Source organism: Miscanthus floridulus, chromosome 14 (assembly GCF_019320115.1).
Source record: "Miscanthus floridulus cultivar M001 chromosome 14, ASM1932011v1, whole genome shotgun sequence".
NCBI classification, from domain to species: Eukaryota; Viridiplantae; Streptophyta; class Magnoliopsida; order Poales; family Poaceae; genus Miscanthus; species Miscanthus floridulus.
Window position 1 is genome coordinate 51,411,384 of NC_089593.1, and position 16,357 is coordinate 51,427,740.

At 40.8% G+C, this 16,357-nt stretch overlaps 1 protein-coding gene across 8 annotated transcripts; it reads right to left on the reverse strand.

The window, feature by feature from the left end:
- Positions 1-477: 477 nt before the first annotated feature.
- On the reverse strand, positions 478-7,757 carry LOC136505211 (cyclin-T1-4-like). Of its 8 annotated transcripts, none has more exons than XM_066500358.1 (8): positions 7,475-7,757; positions 6,800-6,849; positions 6,080-6,398; positions 5,441-5,522; positions 4,973-5,110; positions 4,163-4,341; positions 3,928-4,082; positions 478-1,773 (listed from the first exon to the last, which is right to left on the reverse strand). In XM_066500358.1, the coding sequence occupies exons 3-8, from the start codon at positions 6,313-6,315 to the stop codon at positions 851-853; spliced, it is 1,713 nt and encodes a 570-aa protein (XP_066356455.1). In that variant the 5' UTR covers positions 6,316-6,398; positions 6,800-6,849; positions 7,475-7,757; the 3' UTR covers positions 478-850. The 8 variants fall into 8 exon arrangements, with proteins under 8 accessions (XP_066356455.1, XP_066356452.1, XP_066356449.1 ...); XM_066500355.1 differs by having other exon boundaries at positions 6,800-6,853; XM_066500352.1 differs by having other exon boundaries at positions 6,080-6,379; positions 7,475-7,756.
- Between the last annotated feature and the right edge of the window lie 8,600 nt (positions 7,758-16,357).

The window sequence follows — 16,357 nt, forward strand, 5'->3', positions numbered from 1 at the left end:
AAAATAAATCCAAAAAATACGAGCACCTATGTCAAAGTCGAGGAAGTGAACCCGGGTGGATAGATTCCACCACAAGGAACCTAGATCAGTTCGCTAGAGATGAAGTGAACTACAAATTATTTGGAACAGAGGGATTAGTAAACATTGTTATTTTCATTGACTACTAAATAAAGTCGTATAAGCCCTAACTAGGAAACGATGAGTTAATCTTTTTCAGTTCGTGCTCACAGCTTAGATTGGATGCGCAGCAGGCCGTTCAAGCGGCGACCACACACAGCAGGCTGTTCAGCGGCGACCACACGAAGACAGCGTTGGGCTTTTATTACCCGACAACTGGCACATTACCGGCCCAGAAAAAATAATAAAGAAGCAAAACACGGATCGATGTCCTAAATCGCTGGCCCGTCGCCCTCTTCGCGTCGGCAAACATCACATGTAGAAAATGAAATGCAGAAATGTAACTATTACCAGAAGGCAGAAGCGTGAGCATGTTTCATTCATATATTCCAATGCTTGTTGGAACATAACAATTATTGGTAGCGCAACATTCCGCGTCAAGTGCATATCAGTTGTGTCGTTTGTTCAAGTGCATATCAGTTGTGTCGTTTGTGGGACACATCACTTCGACTCCCTCTTGATGTTGCACAGTACAGCAATTTTGTGTCACTCCAGCATCCTCAGGCACCAGTGAAGAAGATACATGCTATCAGTCATCAACATGTATCGGTCACCATACAATGAATTCGATACCAAATTGCATGTAGTTCACCAGTTTCCATCAAACCCATCCAAAATCATGTGATCATTCAAGCTTGAGCCTTTTGTAGTGTTTTTCATCCTGCTCAGGTCTTCATACAATTTGAGAATGATCCTGGCCCTTTTGGTGCTTCAACGTGTGATCAAGCTGCTGTGCCTTGTGCTCAGGAGCATCATTTTGCTTATAAAATGGTGGAGGATGTTCTTTACTGTCCGGAAAGCCCATGTCTTCAGCAGTTGTTGGTACACCCTGCTTGACATGGTGACCGCTCTCCATTTCTTGGTTAGTGTTTTGAAGATCAGCTGGAGGCATGCTACCTTGGGACAAGTTCTGTCTCTTATCCTGCTTAGCCTTCTCATCCTCAACAGCCAATTCAACACCATGTTCTAGCCCTCTATCAAGAAGATCATCATCGTCCATCTTTGTTGAAACACCGCCTTTCGATTTGCTTTGCTTCTCCAAAGCTGCTTTTACCTTATCCTTGTCGATTTTGTGCACCACATCCATTCTCAAGGTTGACAACCCAGGAGCATCTTTGTCACCAACACTATCTCTTGTTTGATTGGAATTATCATGTGATCGATGTGGTTTATGTTCTTCCGCTAGATTATGAGACTCATAGCTGGCCTTGGAATAATGATGTCCAGGCGAGGACCTTTTGTCATGGTGCAATCTGTCCATACAAGCATCCGATTTAGTTCCACTCATGTTCTTTACTTTGCTGCCACCATTGTCATTTTGAAGTATTTTGTGGCCAGAAAAATGTTTGTCTGAATTTGAGTGCCCAACGTCATGGTGACCTGGAGCACCTGTTGAGGAAGAATGCTGCAAATTTGACAGCCTGGATACTTGATGACGTCCATGAGCAGATGGTTCCTTGGAGTTTTCTTCAGATTTTACAGATGAATGTTGATTACGCACACCAGCAGCGCTACCTTTGGCTTCACCTCCATGTGATGGTTGTGCCTGCGTAGTACGGTTTTGCTGATACAACTCCAACATTTGGTTGCTAAAATCTGCAATAATGGATGACAAATATGTTTTATTATCAGATGCAACTTAAAACCAAAAGATACTGGCACATGTTAGACCACATTGTTATAATAAATAATAATTATGACAACAAATAAGAATTTCCATGCACTGTCTAGTCAACACTAAACAATACATAGTGAGTAGAACCAGCTTCCAAGAGGACAAAGGCTACTAAATTTCTGATTCTAACAGCTGTAAGGTAGCTGGGACTTCCAGTCAGGTGGTCATCCTCTTTACCACAATGTTTTATATGTGACAAATCACCAGTAAGAATTAGAAGATGCTCCTTGTTTTTAGAAAAAAATAAACCAGTTACTAATTCCATGTGAAATAGTGCTCTTCCAAAGGTATTGTGTAGCTCTCTTACAAGGTAAATATTAATAAAAAATGTGTGCACCATCAAAATCCTATTCATAGACAGATTAAATATACCTAAGAAAGGCAGCAATATACTAATATTGCAAGAGAAAGACACATAGCAACTACAAATATCCAACTGGAACAAGATCATTTCGCAAGAGGGAAAATCAAACTCCATCGGCAGAACATTATCAGAGCATGTTCAGAACAGTGCCTAATGCAAATCTCAAATTTGACCAATGGCCACCCTCTTTGGGCCAAATAACAATATATTGTACTCCCTCCGTACTGGAAAATAAAGTCGTTTTAGGGTGTGGAAGCTTTTGCACAAATGAAGTCGTTTTAGTTGTTTTAACCATCCTTTGGACGCTAATGCCCTCCATTAATTGCACGGCTCCTCATTAGTCGGGGCCCCTTCGGTAGGGGTCCCCTCCCCTCGGCGCCATGCAACGCCAGCCGCTCGCGACCCTTGGGTAGCCGCCACCAATCACTGCCATGCAAAACTCACTGCAGCAAAAATACCGCGCTAGGGAGGGATCGAACCTTGACCCTCATGCCTCGGGCCTCGCCGTGCTAACCAGTCTAGCTGCAAGTGTTTGTCGTTTGGAAGATACCCACAGCCATATTTAATAATGGCAAACAGGGGAAAATACACCCTAATAAATCACTCCTTGGTATGCTAAATCCTGTCCAAAACGACCTTAATTACCAGTATGGAGGGAGTACCTATTTTTATTAGATAGCTTTAAGTTGTTAAGTATATCCTACTTTCCTATGCAACAGAAAAATGAATTGGTTCAAGGATGCTGGCATTTAAATAAAATGGCCGACATGCAATTTATGAAAATTAAATTGTACAATGGATTAAGGTATCAAAAAGTTAAGACAGTAAATTATGGCATAAAATGTATTTCCATCTTAAAAAACAATGATGACAAAAAATAAACCTTGTACTAGGATATAATAAGCTATTGCAATGGAGAAAAACGCCATCCTACTTTAGCCTGAATACAAGTCCAGTGGAGCTGCAGTATGTCAATAACTGCTAGAAGTAAAGAAAGAAGGCACATAGTTATCAAGTGAAGTAACCAGTGGTTCTGTCCTAAGTCAAACAATCTTAAGTTTAACTAAGTTTATACGAAAAAAACAATACTTATGATACCAAATAAATACTATTAAATTCATAATCAAATATATTTCTATAGTAAATCTATTTGGTATCATAAATGTTGATAATTTTCTCTATAAACTTGGTCAAACATAAGATATTATAAAAAAACTCAACCTGCAGGGGGTAAGACAGCCCCTGGGCATTGCATTAAGAAGAAGACCTTCTCACGCATGGTGAGAAAACCCCCAAACTCCTGCCCCACCCATACACAGCGGCACCGTAGCCCATGTGAGAACGACCACAACCGGGGCTGCGCCTTAGACCTGTGCTTTGACATGGGACAGACAAGGAGATTTTTTTAACCCTAACCTGAAAATTTGCTCCCACGAGGAGTCGGGACCTGAGTGCTAATCAAGCCATCTAACCAACTCAACTAGAGGCCCTTATTATGACATGATAAAACCAAAACCAGAAGTAGTACCTAAGATGTGTATTCAATACTTCAAAACCAGGAGTTGCACAGGAACAAAATCAATTTGACACACCAGACACATGGTAATAATTCAATCAATAGCAGTCAAAACGTATGCACTATGCAGAATGAACAAACAAAATAGGAGCAACTGAAACTCTTTCATCACTGACTTTGAAAACAAGGACCAACCTTCAAGCTGTTGTAGCGTGACACCAAATTCCTGCCACCAAAACTTATCACCATCAGAAGGGAGCTTCACTTTGAGAAACTTAGCAGCCAAAAAGATAACACCTGCTGCAATATGATGAGGCTCGAATTGCAGGCAAAGCGAAGTACTACTCAGCCTGTACAGTGCACAGCATTAAGTGAAGTAGACAACTGGGGACTACAATTTGAAAAGACAGTTAGGGTAGCACTAGCATACCCATCATTTACAAAACTCCAGGCAACCTGAGGAAAATTATTTATATCACCAACATTGAATCTCCTTATTGCTTCAACCAAGGGCTTGTAAGCATGATGAATATTCAGGTCAAACTCGAGTGTTACAAGTACAACTCGCTCCCCAAGTAAAATAAATTCTTTTTGTTTATCAAATAATTCCTGCAAGAGGCAACAGTAAGCACTAATCTCAGTTGAAATAACCCTTACATTGCTTTTTGAGTCAAATATGAATTAGTGCATGCGGAAAATAAAATCTATGCAGATTTAGAAGAAGGAATAGCAAAATGACAGCACTATCACAATGTTCATGCTTGACACAAAGGAGCATAAAAATCGTTTTCAGGATTAGATTATTCGGCTTAGATAGTATAAGCAACCATAAGCTGATAATGGAAGCATGCAAAGGCAGCTATTGATGACCATCATTTTGTAAGCAAATATTTATTAAGCATCATAAACTGTTAATCATCCCATGACAAAAGTAGATTTCAACTGCTTTCATTGAGATTTAGGAGTGAGATTTGAACCTACATACTAAAATGGAACAAAGATCTAACATTTACTTGCATAAATAGCTATACAATAATATAACTACATCATAGTAGTGTATGACGCAATGAGTAACAAATTTATACTTAAATACATACTAGTTCCAAAGTAAAGTATTTGATAAAAGTTCCCAAGTAAAGTGTATGAAACAATATTAGTTCAACAGTATAACAATCATGCAGGGCAAACTAGGTAGTGTCAGGACTTCTGAAACAAAATAAAAAATAATGTAATCCATTACCTTCTGCTGCTTGATTCTCTGACCAGCCGTAGGGTCCTTCTTATGAATAAACTCGTAAGAAATCAGGATGACATCCTTCAAAGGTATGGGTGTTTCTTCAACTTTTCCAGCTAAGAACATACAAACTGTGGCGATTATCTGCATGAATATTAGATTTAAAAGTATTGGCACATATTCTATCTATAGAAACAAAATGCATAACGACACAGTATGAAGAATTCGGTTTCAAACACAGATGCAAAAGGCAAATGAGAAGATTGAGTTTGTCAATCTCTTATCAATAGCGAAGATCCTATTAATAGTCAGGCACAAAAAATGGAAAAAGAAATTTTTTTAATTAAACCAAATTTAAAAGCAAAATGCAATTATATCAATGTATAAGGTAACAGTTACGAACCTACAAGCTGAAGGGAAACTTTACCAACCATTGAAAAACAAAGCTAGAGACAAGCATCAAATGACACTTACTCGTCTATCATTTTTTGCAAGGGATTGGCGAAGGTAAAAACGATGACAGAATACCATAGCTGTAGCAATCGTCAGTTGAGGCCTAAAAACAGCAAACGAGTGAGGGGGGCTTTATGAGATTAAAAGGATGAGCTAAAAGGATTTTTTTTTTCAGCAAACTTGATAAAAGTTAACAACAGAAGGATTAGCATGAGCAATGCAATTTGCATCAACATTATAAACACTGAGTAAAGTGACATACTTTAGCATTCAACTACCAAGGTCAACCATGTCCAAAAAAATAAACACCAGCAACACCTCAATCCATTTTTCACATGCCAGACTGTCAAGTACCCGAAATTTAATTATACAACAATAGAAATACAAATTTCTCTCTTCTTATGACAGTATGAACATTTTGGTCAAAACTAAAGTTAATTAATGGGGAAAAAGATAAATATACTACTCCCAGAAACAATTGTAAATCCACACAAATGACTAAGTAAAATGAACAAAAGAATAAATTTGATATAGCAGATATATTTTGAGAAACTTCAACATCATGGAAATATTAAAGTAGCACTTCATTTTAAATCATGTTTCAGAAGTGAAATGCAAAGGTAGCAGACAATATAGAGTAGATCAATGTCTCAATCTTACAATTTAAGCTTCTTCCCCAAATCTTGTAGAAACTTGCAATATGATTTTCGAAGGTTCGACTCTTTCTTCCAATCAATGCCATCCCTTCTGGATGGAGAGTTTTCCTCTAATTCCTTTCTACTGAAATACCATGACGAACCAAGTTTACTGGCTTCCTCACGCCTACCCTGGGTAAATCCATTGGGGCCATTGTCCACAACTCCATGGTATGAAAAATCACTAGGCACCATAGCCATGTAAGTTCGATTATATTCAGCACGAAGTAATGAAGAATTTGCTCCTTGGAATCTCAATCACTCTCTGAATAGAGAAGGTATACCTGGTGTTATGACAGTTACCAAGAAATTGAAGGGACGGTATGCACAACCTCACAATGGAACTTCAGAGAAAGGTAAGGAGCGGCATGTGCATTCAAACAGGCAAGCTAAATTCCAAGATTGATTATAAAAGTGGAAATTGATAGAATGGTATGGTTGCCATAACATGATAGACAGCCCAATAGTACACAACCATGCCCACATTTGGTGATGATATATGGTAGTACATGCTATTCAAAATTTAAGAATGGAATGATATAGCTTAAGAGAATCCTACTGTTCATTAAGAAAGAATCCCAGTATTTATTAATAATAATAAATCTAAACTCTAATCTAAAGCAATAAAAAATAACTAACTACTGAATCCTAGCATGATCAACTATGCAAAATAATTCATCCTCACCTCCTTTCCAGCATGCCATCCCCACCTCCCACACCCAACATTTCTACCAACTACCTACGTGGCAGAGCAACTGTCAAACATGATGCAAACTTCATCAAATGGGTTAGGCATTTCATCAAATTGGAAGAAGGCACAAGACCTTTAAGTCAAGGATGACCAACTATAATCATCAAACAATTCATTCATATACATACAAATCGTCATTTGTAGACAACATGGTTTAATCAAGCAACAGATGGAATTATGGAATTTTGATATCGCTGGTCCACGGCAAAGGGATTCTTGTGGAAGGGATCCTTGCACTTTGCCTCGGAGTGGTTTGGCTAAGTATGCAGCTGCGGTCGCTATCCACGGCAATAACAGAGAACTTCTAGCCCATGGGAACACGTTGATGAAAGCAAAGCAAAATTTCAGATAAATTAAATGCTGTATGTTCAGAAAATCCGAAAGGGATGGTTTGTATCCGAAACATATTCAGCCCCCATGTCTAAGATCACGCTATCGCAAATATATATATTAATAGTCGATTCGATGCGATTACTAAGTACCAATGCATCAAAACTGAAGCGACTGCATTGCCCAACTGACCTTCCAGAAAAATCGCAGTGTCAGATCGAAAAAAATCAATCGAACTCCACCAGCATCTGAACCCTAATCAGGGGAGGGGGGTCGTACCTGGCGGCGTCTGCATGGAAGAGGCCGCGGTACGAGGGGGAGGCCTGGGATGACGCAATCTCTGCAGCTGCGTGCACGGAGGACGGAGGTGGCCGACGACTCACCGCGCGTGGCCTTGCCTGGGCCTGACGGCTGGACCTTGACGGGAGGGCTGGGATTTTTTTTTTCCTTTATTATAATTATTATATTTTTTAATAAGGGATGGCTCTACCTGTTGGGCGGTGCAGGGCGGTGGAAGAGGAACCAGGATCCGGGTACGGTTCAAAACGCAAAAAAACGCTCTTCAACCTATCTCCTATCTAGCCCCGATGGATGTGGATGTCTCATTCCTCTCTGCTTGTCCCCCACATCCGAGGGAGTCCTATCTGAAGCCTCATCTGGCGGAGGGGAGCAACGGCCATCTTCCCACGTCGCCCCGGAGTTCTCCATGGCCGTATGTCCCCATCCTTCTGTTCTCGTTTTGGTGTCGCCCATGGCCACCACCGCTCCCATGTGGAGGTCGCCCCCTGTTGCTCCCGTGCGGAGGTCGCCACTGCTGCTGCGCTCGCCAAATCTGTTTCCTTCTCGCCCATGACCACAGCTGCTCCCGTGCGGAGGTCGCCCTCCTGCTGCTACCGTTCGTCCTGCTGAAGCTCGTGACCTACGCAACCTGTCGGAGCGGCCTCCTGCTCGCGTCCCAAATCTCGACGAGACAATTTTATTTTTTTGAATTTGTTTAATAGGTGAAGAACGACCGGTTGTAGCTTACCCATTGATGTGTTGGAGGTGTCAATTAGGCCATTTCATTTTTTTTTGATTTATTCAATAGGTGAAGAAGGTTCTGAAGCTTATGCGATTCTGAGATGGCCAAAATTGCCAGTAGAACTTTTCTGACTTTCATGAGATTGTTTAGACCTATTGAATATTATCTGCTAGTTGTAGACAGATTAAGATCTTATTATTTAGTAGTTCAAGTTAATTTTTATGTTCTTAGAATTATTGAAGACAATTCCTATATGTTTGAAAAAAAATGACGAGTTGGGTTGATTTGGTCTTAGCCAATGGGGACACCAATGATCTATTTTTTGATGACTTTCAAGTTCAAACACATGTTGAACAAGTTGCTGAACAATCAACTCCTCCCTTGAAACCAAGTAAGAAGAGGACTAGAAATTTCACCCCCAGGAAGACAATATGTTGGTGACAGCATGGCTAGAAATTAGCTTGGATCCAGTTCAGGGTACTGATCAACCTCGTAGTACCTATTGAAAGCGAATTTATGATTACTATCATGAGCACAAGACTTTTGAGTCAGAGCGTAATATCAGTTCTCTCTCTCACCGTTGGGGTATCATCCACAAAAGTGTTAATAGATTTTGTTGATGGTATACTCAAGTTCAGAATAGAAAAGAAAGCGGGCTGACAGAGCAAGATAGGGTAAGTTATTTAATTGTGTTAATTGATTGAAAATATATATGTTTTGTGCATCGTAGCCAACACATGTTTCTTGTGCAGATAGAACGGGCAAAGGAAATGTATCAGGCAAAAGATCTGGAGGGAAAATCATTTACTTTCATGCACTGCTGGAATAAGTTGAAGCATGAGCAAAAGTGGGCTGATCTAGGTTGTGAAACCTCTCAAAGCTCTCAGAAAAAACACAAGACGTCCTCAACTGCAAGTCCAGGGTCATGTACACATAGAACTCATGAAAGTAAGCATGCTGATGAAGAGGAGGGACCAAGTCATACATCACAAGGAAAAGGAAGGCTAGATGGTAAGAAGAAGGAGAAAGCACACAGGTTTGGAAATCCTAACTCTCAAGGAAAAGGCCTTTACATGGAGGCAATGGAAAAATTATGGGCAAAGAGAGAAAAGGCCGAAGAGATGAGGGAGATTAAGAAAAAGAACGTAATGATGAGAGGCTTGCGGTAGAGACTAGAAGGCTTGAAATCGAGCAGCAAGTAGAGAATAGGAGGCTGGATTTAATGCAACAAGAAATAGAGTTGAAACGGAGAGAAGATGATGAGAAAGTTATGAATATGGACCTTACTAGTATGAGTGAGCAACGAAAGGTATTCTATAAGACATTGCAGGATGAGATCATTGCTCGACGTTGTGGTGCTGGCAAATAGAGGCATCGTGTTTTATTTGTGTTTTGTGTGTGCACTATGGACTATGTTTATTTAAATTATATATCAGTATGTTTGTTATCCAAGGAACTCTGTAAGCATAATTTGTGGCTCGATTATTGTAACACCCTGGTGTTACATTGTAATGCTTTGCTAAAACATTTCACGAGCATCATAATTATGTGCATGTGTGTATAGCATAAATTATAAATCAAAGTTCGGTTATTGAAACAATCATGCGAAACATGAGTCCGTGGTTACGTTTCATATAATACTATTTAGTATTCTGATCTAATGGTTGTCGAAATCAAAGTGCTATAGAACGTTTGGCTAACGGCGATGAAATGTGTGCGGTCACGGACCAGGATAGCTGGTTAGAACATTGAGTAGGCCGGATTTGGGGTTCGACGCGAAACCGTTCGGAACGACGTCCATTCGCATAGGCTTGAAAGAAGGTCGACGAAGCTAACTTTGGCCAGCTTTATAGACCGATCGGCTTAGGAAAATCGCGCAATGTCACTGCTGAAGGGTCGAGATGGCGACTAGAGGGGGGTGAATAGTCTTTTCTAAAACTTATTCGCGTCGACTAACCGATACAAATGCGGAATTAAAACTATCGGTCTAGCCAAGACTATACCCCACTATATATGTTCACTAGCACCTTGCAAAGATAACAATTATGCAACAAAGGTGCCGGGCTAGTTAGAGCTCTCCTAACCAATTCTAGAAGCAAGGTCACACAAACCTATGCCACTAGTACTTTAAGCAACAAGGGAGCTCCTACACATGCTAGTAAGTAAAAGCACAAAGCCAACAAAGCTCACTAGCAATGCTCAATAACAAGGCAACCAATGTCTAATTAGAGAGCGCAAATACTTAGCTACACAAACTAAGTAATGTGACTAACAAGGTTACTAAAACCAAATTAGCCACGCAAGGGAGCTACTTCTATGCTACACAAGCAAGAAGGTAATTAGCAAGCTACACAAGCTATCTAATTACAAGAGCAACTACACAAGCTTAATATGTATAAATGTAATTGCAAGCTTGTGTAATGGGGATGCAAACCAATGGGAAGAACAAGGTTGACACGATGATTTTTCTCCCGAGGTTCACGTGTTTGCCAACACGCTAGTCCCCGTTGTGTCGACCGCTCACTTGGTGGTTCGGTGGCTAATTAGCATCACCCGCTAAGCCCGCACGTCGGGCGCCGCAAGAACCTACCCCTTGAGTGAGGGTAGCTCAATGACACGCTTTACTAAAGTTGCTCTTCGCGGCTCCCGTGGGGCGAGCACAATGCCCCTCACAAGCACTTCTCTGGAGCGCCGCACAAGCTTCTTGCGCGCTTCGACGGAGACCACCACCAAGCCGTCTAGGAGGTGGCAACCTCCAAGAGTAACAAGCACCACCGGCTTGCAACTCGATCACCTAGTGCCACTTGATGCAACCTCACGATGCAATCGCACTAGAATCGCTCGCTCACACAATCGGATGATAGCTATCAAGTATGTGTGAGATGGAGGGCTCCTAAGCACTCTCAAGCATGGACACAAAGTCCCCCAAGATGCTCCACACCAGCCATGGCTGAAGGCCACTTCTATTTATAGCCCCAAGGGCTAAACTAGCCGTTACCCCTTCACTAGGCAAAAATCGGGCCGACCGGACGCTCCGGTCGTGTTGACCGGACGCTGGACCTCAGCGTCCGGTCGCCCATAGACGGCCACGTATCCCGGTTCCAACAGTCACTTGACCTGACTGGATGCAGCAGCTTTCAACTGACCGGACGCTGAACCCCCAGCGTCCGGTCGTTTCCAGTAAGGTACCGACCTCGACCGGACGTGTCTGGTCACACTCCAGCTTCTGCGTCACCGTACGTCAGCCTAACCGGACGCAGCCTGCCAGCGTCCGGTGCATTCAGACCCAGCGTCCAGTTAGTTGACCGACGCCAGCGTCTTCATGACTAATTCATTCTCACTTCTAACTTCTTCATCCTTGCTCCAAAGAGCCAACCACAAGAACTTGCATCCGGCGCAATAGAAAATAGGCATTCCATTTTCCCGAAAGCGCCGAATCCCGCCGAGCAAGCTTGGCGGGAGGGAGAGAGGGACCCAAACCCATCTCAACCCTGGCTGCAAACACCACCTCCTTTGTAAATGTGCCAACACCACCAAGTGTACACCACCATGTGTATGTGTGTTAGCATTTCACAATCATTTCCCAAAGGATGTTAGCCACTCAACTTGCCACGCCACTGGATCCTAGCGACAACGCAAAGTTAGATCACTCGAGTGGCACTAGATGACCGATATGCAAACAAGTTTGCCCCTCTTGATAGTACGGCCATCTATTCTAAACCCGGTCATAAACTTCTCTACACACCTATGACCGGTGAAATGAAATGCCCTAGGTTATACCTTTGCCTTGCGCATTCCATTCCATCTCCTTCAATGTCGATGCAACACATGCACCAACACGATCAACAATGATATGATCCACTTCATATCATCACATGATCATATTGGTTCATCGATCTTGACTCTACTTGCTCTTCACCGTTGCCATCGTCCATCGGCGCCAAGTCTTGCTCAAGCTTCACCGCCACGCGGTCCATCACTCCAAAGCCTTCGACTTGCCCTTCACGCTTGCAACCGGTCCATCAAGCCAAGTCTTGTCTTGATCTTCTCCACCTTGATCACATGACTCAATGTCATGTCTCATGTGCAATAAGCTCCTTCATCATCACATGTGTGAGCTTTGCAACATCTCCAAGCCATTTTCACCTCCATGGCATATGTTGCTCATACACATGTACCTGTGGACTAATCACCTATGTATCTCACATAAACACAATTAGTCCACCTAAGTTGTCACTCAATTACCAAAACCAAACAAGGATCTTTTAATCTCCCCCTTTTTGGTAATTGATGACAACTCTACAAAGATATATAAATTAAGCGCTTTTGGATTCATGTTGCTTGCCCAAGCAATTTTACCATGTGTAAATGATTTTGGACAAGTACCACAAACCCGAAATGGTAGTATTAGCTCCCTCTACATATGTGCTAAAGTATTTAATTTGAAGCTTGCACATATGCATAGATTGAAATTGTGGGAGAGTAAATACTACAAAATGATGCTAAGGTGTATAGAATAAACCTTTGAAGCATGTACCAATCGGAGTTGCACCTTTAAGTTCATCCTTAGCACCATGGTTAGCTAGATATCACTTGATAATAAAACACTAGATACCTTGTGAGATCAACATTAAAAGCAAGGTACTAGCATTACTTGAAAAGCATACCAAGTGTCTAGCTATCATCCTATGCATGCTAGTTATCAAATCATCATCCAAGTTCTACAACTAGCATACACCACACAAGCATGCATATTGAATTTAAAAACTTATGCAATGCAAGCAAGCACATGATTATGCACATATCAAATGCAATCAATCAAAGTTCATGAGTAGCTATAAAAGTGACTCTAGATCAAAGTGACTCTAGATCAAAGTGACTCTAGATCAATCCAACATTTGTCACTTTTCTGACAGATTCTGTACTCTACGAAGAAGTAAGAATATTTCTCAAAGTACAAATCCAAATACCACGAAATTTGGTGGAGATGAGCTTCACTAAGTTATCTAGCAGCCATAAAAATTTTAGCTTCATTTGATCTCATATGGACTGCTAAATTTTAATTCTTCCACCACTGCTACATGCTGAAAACTGCTGCACTATAACTGACAAGAACCACTCCAAAACCGAAGCATTTCTTATCCAATTTCCATGAAATTTCTACAGCATCTTATACCATAAGTCTAGAGCATGTATACCAATTTTCATGCCAATCCAATAAGTTTTCAATACTCAAATATGGCTATGATCACAGCTAGCTCAGATTTTGAATATAGGACAGATTTCAAGCAATTGAGCTATACTTCATCAAATATGAATCAAACTTGATACTAACTTGTTTGAATACTTCCATAAGACATCTATCCATTCAAATCACTTACTAAATATCATCTTATGAATTTATCCAACACAAATCAATCCAAACTTGATTACTAAGCAATTATCCATTCAATCATCTTATAGCAAGCAACTTTGCATATTTATCCAATTCAATCAACTCATATGCACCCAAATGAAATGATCAACAAGAGATATATCTTAGTTAGCTCATGATCATCCAATTAGCAAGCTTTATCTCAATTATTTGCAAGCCATCAAATATTCTAATAAATCACCACAACTTGAATATGATACTTGTATGTTGTAGCACTTGGACTTCATTCAATTTGTCATGGCATTGTGATTTGATGTGCACTAAGCTTCATATCTTGACTCAACATATGATGAACAATGTGAGATCAATTGAATCAAGTCTCCAATGCCAATGGTACCTACAATCAATCATCCACTTTTTGATGGTACCCAAACAAGTTTGGGTCCTCTCAAGTTAGGAGCAACATACTTAGACAATGCCTTAGTATGAGTAGCGGGATGTTTTGTAATAGCAACCATAGAGGTACCATTACCATCCTTTCTAAGCCTATCATGATCATCAATTGAAATGGGCTTAGAAATTTTACCTAGGGGACATAAATGTGCCATGTGTCCCCTTTCCTGGCATGAGTAGCACTTTCTCTTTGATTGAGCCTTCTCTTCCTTGCTCATGTGGTGCTTCTCATTGCCTTGCCTCTCATGGATTGCTTGAGCCTTCTTCTCAAGCTTGGTAGGACACTTAGAGGCAAAGTGTCCCATACTTCCACACTTGAAGCACTTGATGTGAGCAAAATCTTTCTTCTCATCTTCATTCTTGCTCATCATCTTGGCATCTTGAATTTGCAGTGGATGCCTTGCCTTTCCACCCCTTCTTGTTTTCTTCTTCTTTATCATCAAATTACCACCATCTTCATGGTTGATCATGATTTGAACTTGGGGTGTCTTCTCTTGCTCAACTTGTGGCTTTAGTTGAGGCTTCACTTGTTGCTTCACCAATTGCTTGGTTGGGCACATTGAGGTAAGATGACCCCAAGTGCGGCACTTGAAGCACTTGACATGCCTTAGCCTCTCTTCTTCTTTCTTTAACTTGAGCTTTTCTTCATTGGGGCAACCATTTGCAAGATGTCCCACTTCATGGCACTTGAAGCACATGAAATGAGAGAGCTTCTCTTGTTCTTGCTTCTTCATCTCTCTTTCATATCTTCTCTTGCCCCATCTTTTGCCCTTGATCTTGCTCTTGTTGAAGCCAATGCCACTAGTGTCATTGTGGCTTTCTTTATGATTGACTTTGCTAGTCATGAAGCCAACTCCACTCTTGTCACCAAAGTTTCTTTGAGTCTTCAACATATGCTCAAAGGTGACTTTTGAGTTGTAGCACCTCTCTAACTTGTTGCTCAATTTCTTCACTTCATTTTTGAGCTCATTGTTCTCCTTCAAAATGTTAGTCTCACAAGACATAGAAGTAGAACAAGCATCTATATGTGAAGAGCATGGCATATCTAATAAATTATCGCAAGAGGTTGATACATGCTTCTTGCCTACATCACAAGGTTTAGCGATAGTATGTGATTGATCAATTGACCCATGTGATGAGCTCTCATTATTTTTAAGTTTCTTTGTAAATATTTTAATGAGAGAAGCTTGTTTTTCTAATAATTCATCATGAGATGCAAGTAGTGTCTCATGATTCAATTTAAGCTCATCAAGTGAAGATTTATAAGCATCAAGTAATTTCTTATGTTCTTCACAAGAGTTCTTTAGAAATGAGTTTTCATTTTCTAATTTCATTGTTTTAGCTTTCTCATTTTCTAAAGACATGGTCATGCTAGCAAGTCTACTAACAAGCTCATCATATGAATCAACATGATCAACCACATTATCATTTGATACCTTGGTACGTGTCACCTTGTGACATGAGACAATGTGGTGTAGTGGATGGGCTTGTAGTAGCATCATCATGGCTTGAGCATGAACCATCATCACCATCAAGTGTGCATGGGGTATCATCATCACTTGCAACACATGTGGCATCATCATCAACCTTGTCAAGTGAACTTGTAGTAGATCGATCATCATCATCACTTGACAATGAGGTGGAGCAATCTTTCACAATCACCAAATTGTGATCATGCTCAACACACTCATGCACCTCCTTCTTTGGTTCATCCTCCTTCTTGAATTTTCCATCATCCCATGTGGAGGAGTCACCGTACGTAAAAGGCTTGGAGTGCTAGCCACATTTCATGAGCATTCTCCAAGTCCCACACACGTCTAAAAACATCATCATGTAAAGCACATATTAGATAATAAAGAGCACGATGATCAAGTTGTAAGCAATCCTCTTGTGCTTGGGTTAGGTTGTCCTTATCCAAAGCATCATGAGAAAAACCAACAACAATGATCCACCATGAGCTTGCTCCCCCTACTTGTGTGCTTCTCTTGTCCAAGACTTGTGATCCATTCTTTTCTCCAATGTTGCTCCCTCTTTGTCCATGTCCATGTCCAACCTCTTTCATATCTTATCTTCTTATCTCTCCCCCTTTGTACAATCTCTCCCCAAGCTTCATATCTTTGTACAATCTCTCCCCCTTTGTCATCAATTTCCATAAAAGGTATGCTTCTTATTGATGCAAAGGTGTGCACTTTGGGGTAGATGGTTGAGACTAGAATTTTACATTTTTGATGGACATTACTTGAATATTGGAATGACACCACATGTAGATACCATTTAGAATTTGCAACTTGTACTACTTGTATCTTATCATTCT